The sequence below is a fragment of the Gasterosteus aculeatus genome, chromosome 18 (genome assembly GCF_964276395.1).
Source record: "Gasterosteus aculeatus chromosome 18, fGasAcu3.hap1.1, whole genome shotgun sequence".
Taxonomy (NCBI): domain Eukaryota; kingdom Metazoa; phylum Chordata; class Actinopteri; order Perciformes; family Gasterosteidae; genus Gasterosteus; species Gasterosteus aculeatus.
In genome coordinates, this window is record NC_135706.1 from 13,825,642 (window position 1) to 13,839,225 (window position 13,584).

Sequence of the window (13,584 nt, forward strand, 5' to 3'; positions counted from 1 at the left end):
GATAAGCGCTTGAGGATGGATGGATGAACCCAGCACACAAAACGCACAATAACCCAGAGGTTCAAACACTGTAACATTGTAAGAAAGTTAAAATGTAACAAATTAAAAATGTCACAAAGCAAACTGATGACGTAACAACTGACACCCTATTTTTACTAAGGGGTTACAACTGCAAACACATGGTACTATAATTAAAAATGAGGAATGAAAAAGGTGAAATTGAGGCCCCGAATTTAGCCTCAGGCCTCCAGAGTCACCCCCCCCTCCACAACCCCCCCCTTCTCCATCTTTGTCCCCCCAGCCTTCCTTCTCTTCCTTTCTCCATCCCGTTCTCCATCAACACCTTCATCCAACACCTATATTCTCCATCTTTCTGCCACCCCTCTTTCTCTCTGCATCGCTTATCTTACCCCCCCCCCCCTGGCCCCCCTCCCCTCTCCTCCCCCCCGGTGGCGTCCATTCAGCGCCCGCAGCACAGGCGCTTGTTGCCAGTCACTTTCCCGGCGAACAGACGGCGGCGGTAACAGCAGCAGCAGCAGCAGCAGGAGGAGCGGAGACGGTAATCCCCTCCACCCCCCACCCCCACCCCCACATCCACATCCAACCCAAGTCCACCCCACCCATTTCCAAATATCTTTTTTTTAAGAAAACTGAAACCGGTGGCGGCGGCTCGCAGGACTCCCGTGCGGCTGCTGCTGGGAACCATTTCCGCGGGGCTTCGATGGACGTTACGCCGCGTCGCGGACGATGCTGACGGGAAGCAGCGCGGGTTAGGACCGGGGACGCACACGCGGAAACCAGGCGGACGAATCTGCCTCGATTGATCTGCGGGCTCCACCAGCAGCACCACCTGCAGCGCCACCAGCAGCACCCGCCGCTCCGCGGATGGAGATGCGTTGTGAAGGCGGAGGGATGCTGGTGCTGATGCTGAGGGTATAGTCGGCGGGGGCTGTCGTCGTCATCGTGTCACAGAGAGCGAGAGGGAGACGGGAGCGGCTCTGACATGCAGGGAAGCGGCTGCGCGTCGGCTGTGAGCTCGGGCCGCCCGCGTCCGCGGGCTGGATGCGCCGCGTGAAGCGCCGCAGGACCCGAGGCGGCGACACCCCAGTGAAGTTGAATTCCTCACGGTGGGATTGAATTATTCCCGTGCGTAAAAGTGGCCCCGTATGATGATGCTTGATCGGGAGCATCAGAGCAGCAGCGTCTGTGCCAGTTCAGGGTGGATTACGTCTACAGAGCAGCGGGCCTCCGTCTGAGTGCAGCTTCTGAACCATAAAGAAAAAGCACCACCCTGTTGCTGGAGGTGACCATCGATTGTGCAGTTTCACTGTGGTCTCCGTTGAGGGACAGCTGTTGCAAAAGATGACTCACCTGCAGGCTGGCCTCTCTCCAGAGACCCTGGAGAAGGCCAAGGCGGAGCTAAAGGAAAACCCGGACACGTTGCACCAGGACATCCAGGAGGTCCGGGACATGATCATCACCCGGCCGGACATCGGCTTCCTCAGGACCGACGACGCGTTCATCCTCCGGTTCCTCCGGGCGAGGAAGTTCAACCACTTCGAGGCGTTCCGCCTGCTGGCGCAGTACTTTGAGTACCGTCAGCAGAACCTGGACATGTTCAAGAACCTGAAAGCCACGGACCCGGGCATCAAGCAGGCCCTGAAGGACGGCTTCCCCGGCGTGCTGTCCAATCTGGACAGATATGGAAGGAAAATACTGGTCCTGTTCGCAGCCAACTGGGACCAGAGCAGGTAATAAAGAGGCAGAGCGCCGGTGGTGAAAGGGGCCGGAGGGGCCTTTGTTATCTGATCAGACACTTAAAGAGAAGCCCATAAACAACAGAGGACAATCTGTGTTTGTGTTTCAAAACCCACTATAATTAAGTGGAGTCGGTCCACTCAGCACCACAAACTGATCGTTAAAGGGGAAACAACTCATCTTTCTTCTCTAATCAGTAGTGGAAAATAGTATTTCTGATTTTTCAGCCCGGGCTGCAGGGATGATGCTCTGGTTCAGACATTGAGGTCATCAGGTTCATCAGCTTCATCAGCTTCATCAGCTTCATCAGGTTCATCAGGTTCATCAGGTTCATCAGCTTCATCAGGTTCATCAGGTTCATCTGGCTCCGGTTCATCTAAATATGTCAAATGGGGGGGTTGACCTCTGGGTTGTATGCAGGACAATTAAGTTCTTCCTCACCAAATTGGGAAAAGTGAAGACCCCTTTCATTTCTTGCATCCCGAAATCACAAATGAGATGCAACAGCCAATAGTTAATTATTTTATTGCCTCTTGTCACAACTCGTTTCCCCTTGAAACAAAGGTTAGTTTAACAGAAAGTCCTCTGATGCTCTCCTGCCTCACATCCGTCTTCAGGTCAGACTGAGCGGAGGTTACACCCAGCAACAGGAACAGGAAATAGGAACGCGGCTATATTTGGCTTTCATAAGGGGTCACACATCGTTAGTGTTCGTGTAGCCAGAGTTCATAGAGATTTTGGTCCTTTTTGCCTCCTCGTAATTCAAATATATAGAAACATCGGTTTATCAGATCGGCCTGATTGTACAGTGTATAAAAATAACAATATGGAGCCTCACAGTGATGGTTTTAGAAAATGCCATCAACCAAACAAATCAATGTATATGTAATAAGTAAAACCATACAAACAATACAATAAAATTTGAAGTACTTAAATCTTGTCTCAGTTTTCCTCCTATTTATCAAGCCGTTTACGTATTTGTTGCTATGTATGGAGGAGGAGGATGCATTGTCATTGATTGAGAGTAATAATACACAATTGTCTTTGTGATTAAAGTATTTTTAAGAGAAACACTAATGAAAACAATGTTAGAAATAACTGTTACACATGAACAACAGTCTCCTGGGTTCAACTTCCCAGCGACTTTTAAATGGTCTTCCATGGATCGCATCTATCACATGTGCACCGGTTACGTGGGTTAAGTATGAACTTATTGCATTGCTACCACCGAGAACTGCCGGAACTCGGTTTCTAATCGAAGGTTCTCCGTCGACCGGCTTGTAATGTCTTTCCTTTCCTCAGGTACACGTTTGTGGACATCCTCCGGGCGATCCTGCTGTCGCTGGAGTCGATGATCGAGGATCCGGAGCTGCAGGTCAACGGCTTCATCCTCACCATCGACTGGAGTAACTTCACCTTCAAGCAGGCGTCCAAGCTGACTCCCAGCATGCTGCGGCTGGCCATCGAGGGGCTGCAGGTGAGACGCTCGGCCGCCTGGAGACGTTAATTATTATCATTTAAGTAGTTGCAGTTCATTAAAAGTTCCAACAAAGGATGGAAAAGTGCATTTTCCTTTTGGAATGACCATAGTGACATGTAGTCATGTGACTGACGAGTCTGATTTTTAAAGACCGACATGCCAAAACAGGTCAACCTTGACTTTTTGTTACTCCGGGGACCCAAACAAGGGTCTCCTGTGTGAAAGTCTTCTCGGTTTGACCCCTCGCGGGTCGTCTTCTAATAGTAAGCTCCTCCAGTCCACGTTGACGTGTCCTCGGGCGGGGGCACTTAACCCCCATATTGCCCCCCCCTGAGGCGGTGCCTTAGTGTGGTGGTGAATGGGTGAATGAGGACACGCAGAAAGCCCTTTGAGGCCGTTAAAGTCTGCTATTCATCCAGCGTCACGTTTAAGCTTTTACAATCGCAGTCGGTTGATAATCCAGAAATCCGCAGTGTTGTCCCTCAACAAAGCCGGTCCATGTTTCCTGAAGAGGGACAACCCCCCCCCCCCCCTCCGCGGTCAGAGCGTCCCACTTCAGAACGAGTCGAGCTTTAGAGGAATAATGACATTTCCATTTCCATCACGCACCACTGCGCCCGGGTGCTGTTTTTCAAGGCTCGTTTGGCAGGTGACGATGCAAAGACCGCGCCCACTCCCCCCAAACCCCCCCACCCCCCCTCCCACACAAAATGTCTGTTATCTGTTTGGTGTTCAGCTCTGGTATTCCTGCATTGGCAGTCCAGGTTCCCTCATGTGGCACATTGAGACAGCGCTCGTTGGATGTGTAACTGCGCGTTGGGGGATTGAACGCGTTGTTATTCCACTTTAAGGTCATTATTGAGACGAGCTGTCGGAGACGAGTTGTCCTCTGGTCGCCAGCCAAACCCGGGAGGAAATGTCTTGCCTGGCTTGCGTGTGAGTGCGAGTTATTGCTTTTCCAACATCCTTGTGAATCATCTGCCAATTTGTTGCCGGGTCCAATCAGTCAACGGGAACTCTGAAGGGGGAAGTGTTTCCGGAGGGAAGCATTGAGTGAGACGCAGCGTGATGTCGCGTGCTTGTGAATGCTGATAAACTGCCAAGGGTCGCATTTCCTCGAAATTCACACCAAGTTGTCATCCTCTCCTTCCGTGTGATTATGATTCAGAAGCTCTTTTATTTGAATATGCAAATGAAGGGCAAACTTAAAAGCTTCCTTTCAGCGACTTTCCTTTTCCAGTTTTAGTTACGCAATGGTCGACGCGTGTCAGCTTTCATTTCCCCAGGAGACCGTGAGTGTTTTAAAATGCTGCATTCTCTGCAGTGACCAGCAGGGGGCGACTCCTCTGGTCCCATAGGAGTCAATGAGAAAATGACTCTACTTCTCCGTTGATTTATTCCCCCAGTAAACATTGTAAACATGAGTTCACGGTCGCCAAGATGGAGACAGTGAAATCGCCCCCTCGATGCTTCATAGTAGTCAGGTAACCGATGTAAGTCCACTTCCTCCACAGTCGATCTTTAGCAGGCTTACATGTTCTAGCTGTAAAGGGAGAACCTTTAACAGTACATCTTTATATGTAACATAAATGTAAATCCTTCTTTCTTCTTTTATGTCTCAGTAAGATGGTGATAATTATGATATTTCTACGTAAGACGGATGCCCCCCCCACCCCCCCCCGCTCTCTGTGATCAGTTATCTGCTGTGTCAGCAGTCGATGGCGGCGCGTTGTTGTTTTTGTGGACCGAGGGAACAAACTGCGGATGCAAGCAAGCGTGTGAGAGAGAAGAGTCCACACATAACACAACTTCTCACGGCTCTCCAGACACAGATTAGAGCCTGAATTATTGATGGGGGGGACGGGGGGGGGGGGGGGGGCTATTTGCTGAGTCACTCCCAACCGTGCACAGAGCTGAAGGAAGAAGCGTTTTCTGATTTCGATTTGATTTAACAAATTAAACCCTCAAGCCCCCCCGGAATGTGGCAATAAAAACGTAAAAGCGTGTTTAAAGGTTGTGAACATATTTATTTTCCTCAATGTCAACTAAATAAATTCTGCAGCCTCAAATACTCACTAGGGCCCCAAATTGGTAAAATCCACCACTGAAAATAGTTCCCTACAAATGCATCATCGCATCCCTGTAAAATACATTAAACATAAGAATAAATATACTAAATCTACATTTACAGAGTGGTGCAGCCCCCCCCCCACACACACACACACACACACACACACAGTGAGTCACTCCTCATGTTCGGTCGGGAATCCAGAGGAGATCAGTAATTGTTTAAAAGCTGCTGAGTCACCTGCACAGGGTTCGATGTGGCCCGTTTACCCTGAACGCATCGCTCAGTTTAACTCCTGCGTGCATCAGCGACTTTACACCTGCTGCTGCCTTCCTTTGATGTTTCCGCGCGCTCGCCCTCTGGATTATGTGACGTCTGTGTGATCCGACAGCAATGTGATGGATACAACATGAATCCAGGTCATAGACACCACCGCTGAGCTTCCCTGCAACAACACGGCCAGCATTAAACGCGTTGGCGATGCACCGTGTAGCCACGTCCGAAGTTTAGTGTTGTTTGATATGATGGAGCTGGTTCTTGAATCTGTAAAAGTGACACATGACCTGTTTCCTTTAAGTCAATTTAATAATGGAATCCAAGTTGGGTTTAACAATATTATCCATCCCCAATAAGACTTGAGAACATTCTAGATTCATAAACTTCTCTCAAACTTTCCCGCCTCCGAAACAGCTTTTATGAAATTGTGTTTAGGGCCTTTGTGCACACTCATGTCTTTTTCGCCGCACTATACGAAGGAGACAATACGTCTTCTGTAGGACGTCTCGGCGGAGGTCGGCGAGGGACAAATGGAGCCTCGTGATCCCGCCCGAGCGTCTCTCAGCGAGCTTCGCGAGCTCCTTCCTGTTGGATGACACCAGGCTGGAAAGCCGCCGCTCGCATTACATTTATTTCATGCCGGAATACAAGATATCGAATGAAAAAGGGGGTGTGTGGAGACACAGGAGACGAGCAGCGCGGGACTCAAACCCATCCAGTCGTAATCCTCCGGGATTACAACGTTACACAGCGATTAATGCTTCTCCCTTTTGGCTCCTTCTTCTTAGTCGGGTTTAATATCGCAGCTTTCACACATTCCAACTCTTAAGTAGTTCAACAAACGACCCCACTTATGAAAAAGGTACAGTGACATTACATTACATCGCGGGGAGACGCTTAAACCAATACGAAGACTCGCAGGAATCAGCAGAGGGCGGATTGATGTGTCCTCGGCTCTTTACCTTCGCCGCGTCACGCTGAAACGTCTTCAGCGAGCCGCCGCTAGTAGAAGCTGTTTCCTCGCGCGTCTCGCAGACGGCAGGATAACGAGGCCGAAGCGTAATTCGATAATTGGATCCCCATCGGGGAGCCGCTCTGAGTCAGCGTTTGGTTACATAAGTTCATTAGAAGTCCCCACAGCCGGTCGAGCCGGGTCCAGATCGCATGAGATCTAATTATTGAGTCTGTTGTTTTTGCCGTGGATCAGTATTTCTTATCGGCTGTGTTACATCACCGGAGACATGGTTTGGATGAGCTGCAGCGTTCGTTGCCCTCGTTGTCTTTTTACTGAACCGCAAACAGCTCTCCATCACCTGGTGGAGCTCTGTGTCACCCGTTTGTGTCAGACGTTCATGCTCCCTGCAGGATGAACCCTGGTGACGTCCTGCTCACTCTTTTGGTTGGATTTAAAAGCCCGTCGATCGGATGACCGCGAGCGCGAAAAAGACGGTTCATTAATCGACGCCTCCCGCGGTATTTGGTGATGTCCTTTGTCCTTCGGGTTCGCTTCGCGCCGTCTGAGGGGATTCAAGAGGGAAAATGTGTCTCTTTCTGTCAAAGCTGTGAAATCGACTCAAAAGAGAATTCACATCATAGAAAACGTTGGTTCACTCTCCTCCTCCTCCTCCTCCTCCTCCTCCTCCTCCTCCGTCCCCTCTGGCCCCTCCACCCTTTTCACTTTTGTTTTCTTTACCCTCCCCCCTCTCTCTCCTTAACATCATCTCCACCCTCCCCTCCCCCCTCCTCTCTCTCTCTCCATTCAGTCACTCCATCATTGTTCACCAGATGAAACGTTCTTTATTTGATGTCAGTTTCTGTAAAAAAAAAAAAAACGCCTTCATCCTTATGAGTCATCGACTCCAAAGTTATTTCTAAACAAAAACAATATTGAATTAAAAGAAATCTCCTTCCTGACGTCACATTCTTTCACATTCTTCTCTCGTTCAACCTAAAATAAGCATCTTTACCTTCTTCCATATCGCCCCCCCCCCCCCTCCTCCTCTCCTCTTTTCCTCCTCCACCCTCCCGCTACATCCCACCATCGACATGTTGCCACGGCAACGTGTCGGACTGCCCTGGCCTGTCCTCCCGATGGGTTTCCTTTTGTTGTGCTGAGAGACACGAAAACGCGTTTCTCCTCCGAGACTTAAGCTGTAAAAGGTTCCATCGCGTGACGCGGAACACGAAACGTCTTCGGTCACAGCCGGACTTTGCTTTTGGGTTGTCGTTGGCAGACAGATACTCATAGTTTACAGAGGATAAATCCGCATCCAGCCCTCAAACCGTGTAGAAGAAGCGCCGTTTGAAACCTCGAGTCCGGCATTTTGAAGGTCGCCATCTTGTCCTTTTTGTTTTTGGACGTTTGGGGCGAGAGGGAGGAGCTGAGAGGAGCAGGGCCAGGTACCATTAGCCGCTATCGCTAATGGCTGAAGTTCTCGTGGTGTAACTTCACCCTGCGGAGCCCGAACGTGTTCGTTAGCACACGCGGTGGTGAGCGAACCCCCCCGTGGATTCACTCCCCAATCATTACATTACATTACATTACATTACATGTCATTTAGCAGACGCTTTTATCCAAAGCGACTTACATTACACTTTAAACCCATGGCTTTTTTTCACATTTTTGCCCGGGGAGCAATTAGGGGTTAGGTGTCTTGCTCAGGGACACTTCGACATGGAACAAGGGGCAGCCTGGAATCGAACCACCAACCTTGTGCTTCCCAGCACACCTTCTCTAACCCCTGCGCCACGACGACCCCAATCAGCATCGTTACGTAACTCGCAGACTCCTTCGCCTGCGACTCAGAGAATCTGTGAAATCTGTGAAATCCGAGCCAACCGCGTCGGCGAGAGAAGACTGATTCGGGGCAGCTTGGTTAGAAAATAACACTTCTGATACCTCGAGGCGTCGAGTCCAATCTGATGATGCTCCTCCTTCTCATCGCGGCCGTGTGTAATAAACGATAAAAGCCCTCTGAGGGCACTATAATTTAAATCTTAAACAGTATAATTAAGATAGCAGCTTCATTATATGCTTTAAAATGAGAAAGGAAATGGGTTTAAGAGCGTTCATCACTCAGATTGACTCCCGGTTTACTGACGAATCCGTCACATGACCTCAACCTCCAGTGCGCACAGGAAGCAGTTCTTCTTCTAGTGAACCGTCTCGGCTGCAGTATCGATTCTCCTCCCTGCTTTTTATCTCCCGTCTGCAGCCCGTCGCTTCCCATCGCCCTCCCACTTCACCGGGACACATCACAGCCGCTTCCGCCCATATCAGCTTTCTGAAGACGCCTTCAAAAAGGACGTTCGCCGCCAATATTTAAGATCCCCAATTCTTTGTATGTCGGCAGTAAAGAGCAGTTCTCTCTTTTCTCTCAGTAGATTTACTGGCTTTGACTCAAAGGCTGTCTGGTATTCTACGACCTGACTGATGGCAACGACAGTTCTTTAGGTTCTATTAAAGGTCACGTGTTGGAGTTAATTACCGTCTAACATATGAAGCACTGGAGATCTTCCTCCTTCCCTCTATGTGCACGTATGGAACATTCAGGCTCCGTTCTTTCCCTCTCGTTGCATTTGGCAGTATTTGAATAATTCACAGAGGCCGTGGTTTAATTGGTGGAGAAGAAGCTGTTTGACAACAGCAGAGGGAAGGAGGGGTGGAGGCGGGTGGAGGCGGGTGGAGGTCGACGTTCATTTATCCGTCTCCCGCCGGCCTTCGTGAAGTGATTTGAACCCAGATGAGAAACGTGGAGGTGTGGACACGATGTGCAGCAGCAGCAGCAGGAGGAGGAGAGCCGGTGGGATGAAAAAAGGGGACGTGAGAGAACTGGAAGGTCGGATGTTTCTGGTGGTGCCTGAAGCTGCTCCCCGTCACACGCTGACGACTTACTCCTTCCTCTCCACTTCGCTCCGTCCATTCGTCTCGTCCCCGAGGAGCTCCGGGCTGCACTTTATGTCCTGAAAAGAGGGAAAAAAGCCCCTCCACCTCCCCCGCACCTCCCCCTCCTCCCTCCGAGAGAGCTCATCAACCCTATGTGCTGCGGCCTGACGGAGACGAGGAGGAGATGTGCGACCCCCGATCTCCAGGGTGGAGGTGACGCAGGGCGGATGCTGCGTCTCTTCCTCCTTCTCCTTTCACGACAGTATTTATCAGGAAAATCGGTATTTACACAAAAGTATTTTGTTGTTACGACGGCGTCCGATCAATAAGACGAGAGAAGATTTATTTATCATATTTGTTCCAACACGTTGTTTCCAACACGTGAGAACAAGACGTCCAGATGCAGAATCCCACTTAGACTCGATCACGAACCCGAATATACAAACCCGACCTCAGAATCTCTGCCTCACACACAAACACACACACACGCACACACACACACAGCGGAGTGCAATCATCATAATTGTGTCCAGACTCACTAACTCGGAGCGACCAGGACTCATTTCCCCGCGGCGCCGCAGCGAGTCCAGAATTAGCTCGGACCATTTCCTCCCGACTACGAGATCAGAGCCCATTAATAAAAGCGATGCGATGAAGAGGAGACGGGAACTCGCGGCGGTGATTTTCCAGCGGCTGGAACTCGTAGAGGAGAGATGGTGAACTGATTGTGTTTTGTTGAGATGATGAATCATCTAATGGGATCGTTCTGCTCCGCGTCTCCAACAGGACAGTTTTCCCGCCCGATTCGGAGGAATCCACTTTGTGAACCAGCCCTGGTACATCCACGCCCTCTACACCGTCATACGGCCCTTCCTCAAGGACAAGACCCGGAAGAGGGTGAGGCCGCCATCCAGAAGCTCCGCGCGCGCCTCCTGCCGCCCGAGAGGAGCTTCAACAACAAACACGTTACATGTTTAAAATGGACGTTTCCTGTCTCCTCCTCCTGCAGATCTTCATGCACGGCAACAACCTGAACAGCCTCCACCTGCTCATCCACCCGGAGATCCTGCCCTCGGAGCTCGGCGGGATGATGCCGCCGTACGACATGGGCACGTGGGCCCGGGCGCTGCTGGAGCACGCCTACGACGAGGAGGCCGACTACTGCCCCGAGTCCTACACCCTGTCAGTGCGAGACCTGGAGAGGGACCTGGACAAGAACCTGTCCCCCAAAACCATGAAGAGGTCAGACCCCCCCTTCCCCCTCCCCCTTCCCCTCCCCCCCCCGAAGGGGATTCGAACCAACGACTGCGATATTATAGATAAATTAATCGAGAGGAAATCATAGAGTGCAGAAGATGTTCAGGGGAAATGAAACTGAGAATAAAGATCATATTGCTGAATATAATATAATCTTAAATTGTTAGATTTTAAAGTTACTTTGCAGATTTGTGGTATTTATGCTAAATATTACAATGTTCTCCATCTGCAACAGCAAAGCAACATTTATGCGTCAGTATTTATGTGCTATAATTAAATGGACCATTCTGAGTCCTTTTGGTACTTGAAGTACGATCGGATGCAAATACTTTTCTCCCCTTTGCTCAAGTCGAATGTTTAGCGGGGGCCTGTTGCTCATCACAGAGTGTTGAGCGTGGTCATTTTCTGTCTGAGGAGGAGGTGTGGCTACTGACCCTGAAGCTCAGATGGTTCCTCTGGCTGCAGGTCCCAGTCGGTGGTGGAACCGGGCGTCCTGAAGCGGCCGGACAAAGCCAAGAGCGACGAGGACAACATGCAGCCGCTGCTCTCGCTGGACTGAACACATTTACACACAAACCCCTCCCCCCCCCCCCCAGCACGCCGAGAACGCCTTCCTCCAAAGGGGGAGGAGGGGGGGGGGGAGACGGGAGGGGACGTGTCCCACCCTGAGACGGGAGGAAGGGGTTCTGTACATTTATTTATTTATTTAATGAGTTGCTCGATAGATGCCGCGTTTTCCTTCCTGTGTTTCTTCCTCCGTTTTCAAACAAGGAGGTCGAAACTTACTTTGAGAGTCCGACCGGAGGATTAAATAAGACCACATTCACTTTGTATAAGACGGGGCGAGCGTATTACCTCCTCTGACGTTTATTTCCGGATGTGATGATGTTACCTCCTCGCCGGCCAAACATCTTCCACATGTTCTTTAACATGTCAGTATTATTAGATTAAAATAAGATTTAAAGACACACGGTATTTTCTGCATGTTTTGCTCAGAATCTCACTGTTTTCGTTGCATTATTTCAGGACGTTGTTGGTGTTTTATAATGCAGCTAAAATGTATTTTAATCAGTGTTAGTTATCATCTCACCTCCAGGTCACTTACTTACTTCGGCCTCAAACGCATCTCGCCTTCATCTCCCGTCGCTTTACTAAAGACTCTAATCGTCCCGTTTGAAACTAAAACTCAACATGGACTTTATTTTGTTCCAAATAGTTTTACTTTTAATGTCGAGTCACGTAGTCAAACCATTGATTCATCCGGGTTCATTTTCCCCTCGCTGTGTTTCGCCTCACTGTCCACCAGGCGCCAGAGAGGCGGAGCTAGTCTACCGCCTCCCGTACGAGGCCATCTCGCCCTCTGTTGGTTCACGTGGAAGTTTTCTTCTCAGCTCGAAGTCAGCTGCGGTAAAAAATGTCGAGCTTTCACTTATTTGGTGTTTGAATTCTCCCCGAGAGCAGCGGCTGCTGCAGCGCCGAAATCTCTCCTCTGACGCCGTTTACTGAGACGTATGTTTTACAAAGTCAAGGGAATGTGAAGAAAACCGATGTGTACCGCAGACACACACACACACGCACACACACACGCACACACACAGCCACTGTAGATGCTTCCAGTTGTTAGGATACAACGTTTACATGGAATAAACTGCTTGAATAAAGCGTGTTACTGACAGGAGGTTGTTTGAAGGTCAAAGTACCTCAACTCGGTTTTGTTCGTTTTGAAACGTCCGTCGAGGAAAACAAAACTGAAGATTTACATTTTATTATAAACATCAGGGGGGACGCTTCGTGCGTCGCCATTCAAGACCTTTATTTCTGTATTTTTAATAAAGTGACTATCTAATCTATATGAACTGAAGCCCGGCGGGACGGACTGACCTGCAGGCCCGCTCAGCTGTTTGGAGCCAGAATGAGAGTCAAAGGAGGTCACGGGGTCACAAGGTCACAAGGTCACCAGTCGGGTGTCTCAGAAGGGGTTTTCGGGATGATTTTCGTGGGAGTTTCCCTCTTTTTTGAATTTGAACTGTGCTTTGAAGCTTGAAGTTTTCTCCACTTGCCCAGTTTCGCTCCCGCAGCCCAAAAACATCCCATTAACCACTTTGTGGGGGAGAAGAAGAGCGAGAAGAAGAGCGAGAAGAAGAGCGAGAAGAAGAGCGAGGAGACTCGGCGCGGCGCCTCGGACCTGCAACTTGTTTTCTCGATCAGCGTTCTCCTAAAAAGGACCAATCACTTTTGGACTGTCGGTGTCTTTGGGGAGTCGCTCACATTTCACACTAAATGACTCTGACATGTTTATCAGAGGAGCTCTGATCCACACTGACTCACGTCGCTGTGGTTTTGACATTAATAGAAATGTAGAAGGTGCAGCGGACGGACGAGTCCGAGTCTTTAAATGTTCACAGACTTTTGTTCCAACGCGAGGGGACGAAAAGAAAAGTGAGTTTACAGCAACGAAACAATGATCTTTATAATTCTGTCCCATGTTGGACTAATAACATGAATTCTTTCACTGACTTTAATGTTTTATTTAATTCAGCCAAACTCCTCCATTAAATCCCCAACATATTGCTTCTTATCATTAAGGATTTGTGCACAGAATTATTTCCTTTATTCATATATAGAATATATCATTTGATTGAAATGCATTTTACTTGAGTTGCTGATGTCGGTTCTTTGGTTGTAGAGTTTCAGCAGGAGCAGAAACACGAGCTGAATTGTGACGTTATTATGAAAACACATTCTACTAGGAGCAGAAAACAGTTTTCTGAAACGCATCATGTAAAAAGAGCAAAATAAATATGGACACAGGTAGATTTTCTCACGTTTCCACTCTTTTGTGTCATATTGTAAGACTTG

General features: G+C 49.3%; 1 protein-coding gene across 4 annotated transcripts; it reads left to right on the top strand.

Moving 5' to 3' along the window:
* Positions 1-454: 454 nt before the first annotated feature.
* Positions 455-13,539, top strand: clvs2 (clavesin 2). Of its 4 annotated transcripts, XR_013453397.1 has the most exons (7): positions 455-559; positions 647-1,751; positions 3,061-3,235; positions 10,255-10,365; positions 10,478-10,710; positions 11,191-12,007; positions 12,073-13,539. XR_013453397.1 is itself a non-coding variant. In XM_078093506.1 (6 exons), the coding sequence occupies exons 2-6, from the start codon at positions 1,363-1,365 to the stop codon at positions 11,282-11,284; spliced, it is 1,002 nt and encodes a 333-aa protein (XP_077949632.1). In that variant the 5' UTR covers positions 455-559; positions 647-1,362; the 3' UTR covers positions 11,285-13,539. The 4 variants fall into 4 exon arrangements, 2 of the variants coding, with proteins under 2 accessions (XP_077949632.1, XP_040017016.1); XM_078093506.1 differs by having other exon boundaries at positions 11,191-13,539; XR_013453396.1 differs by having other exon boundaries at positions 488-1,751.
* Positions 13,540-13,584: the final 45 nt, after the last annotated feature.

Bases quoted from the DNA above. Each gene is read 5' to 3' on its own strand.
- clvs2 (XM_078093506.1), top strand. From the start codon at position 1,363: ATGACTCACCTGCAGGCTGGCCTCTCTCCAGAGACCCTGGAGAAGGCC. The intron at 1,752-3,060 runs GTAATAAAGAGG...TCCTTTCCTCAG, and splicing joins GCCAACTGGGACCAGAGCAG to GTACACGTTTGTGGACATCC. The intron at 3,236-10,254 runs GTGAGACGCTCG...CGTCTCCAACAG, and splicing joins TGGCCATCGAGGGGCTGCAG to GACAGTTTTCCCGCCCGATT.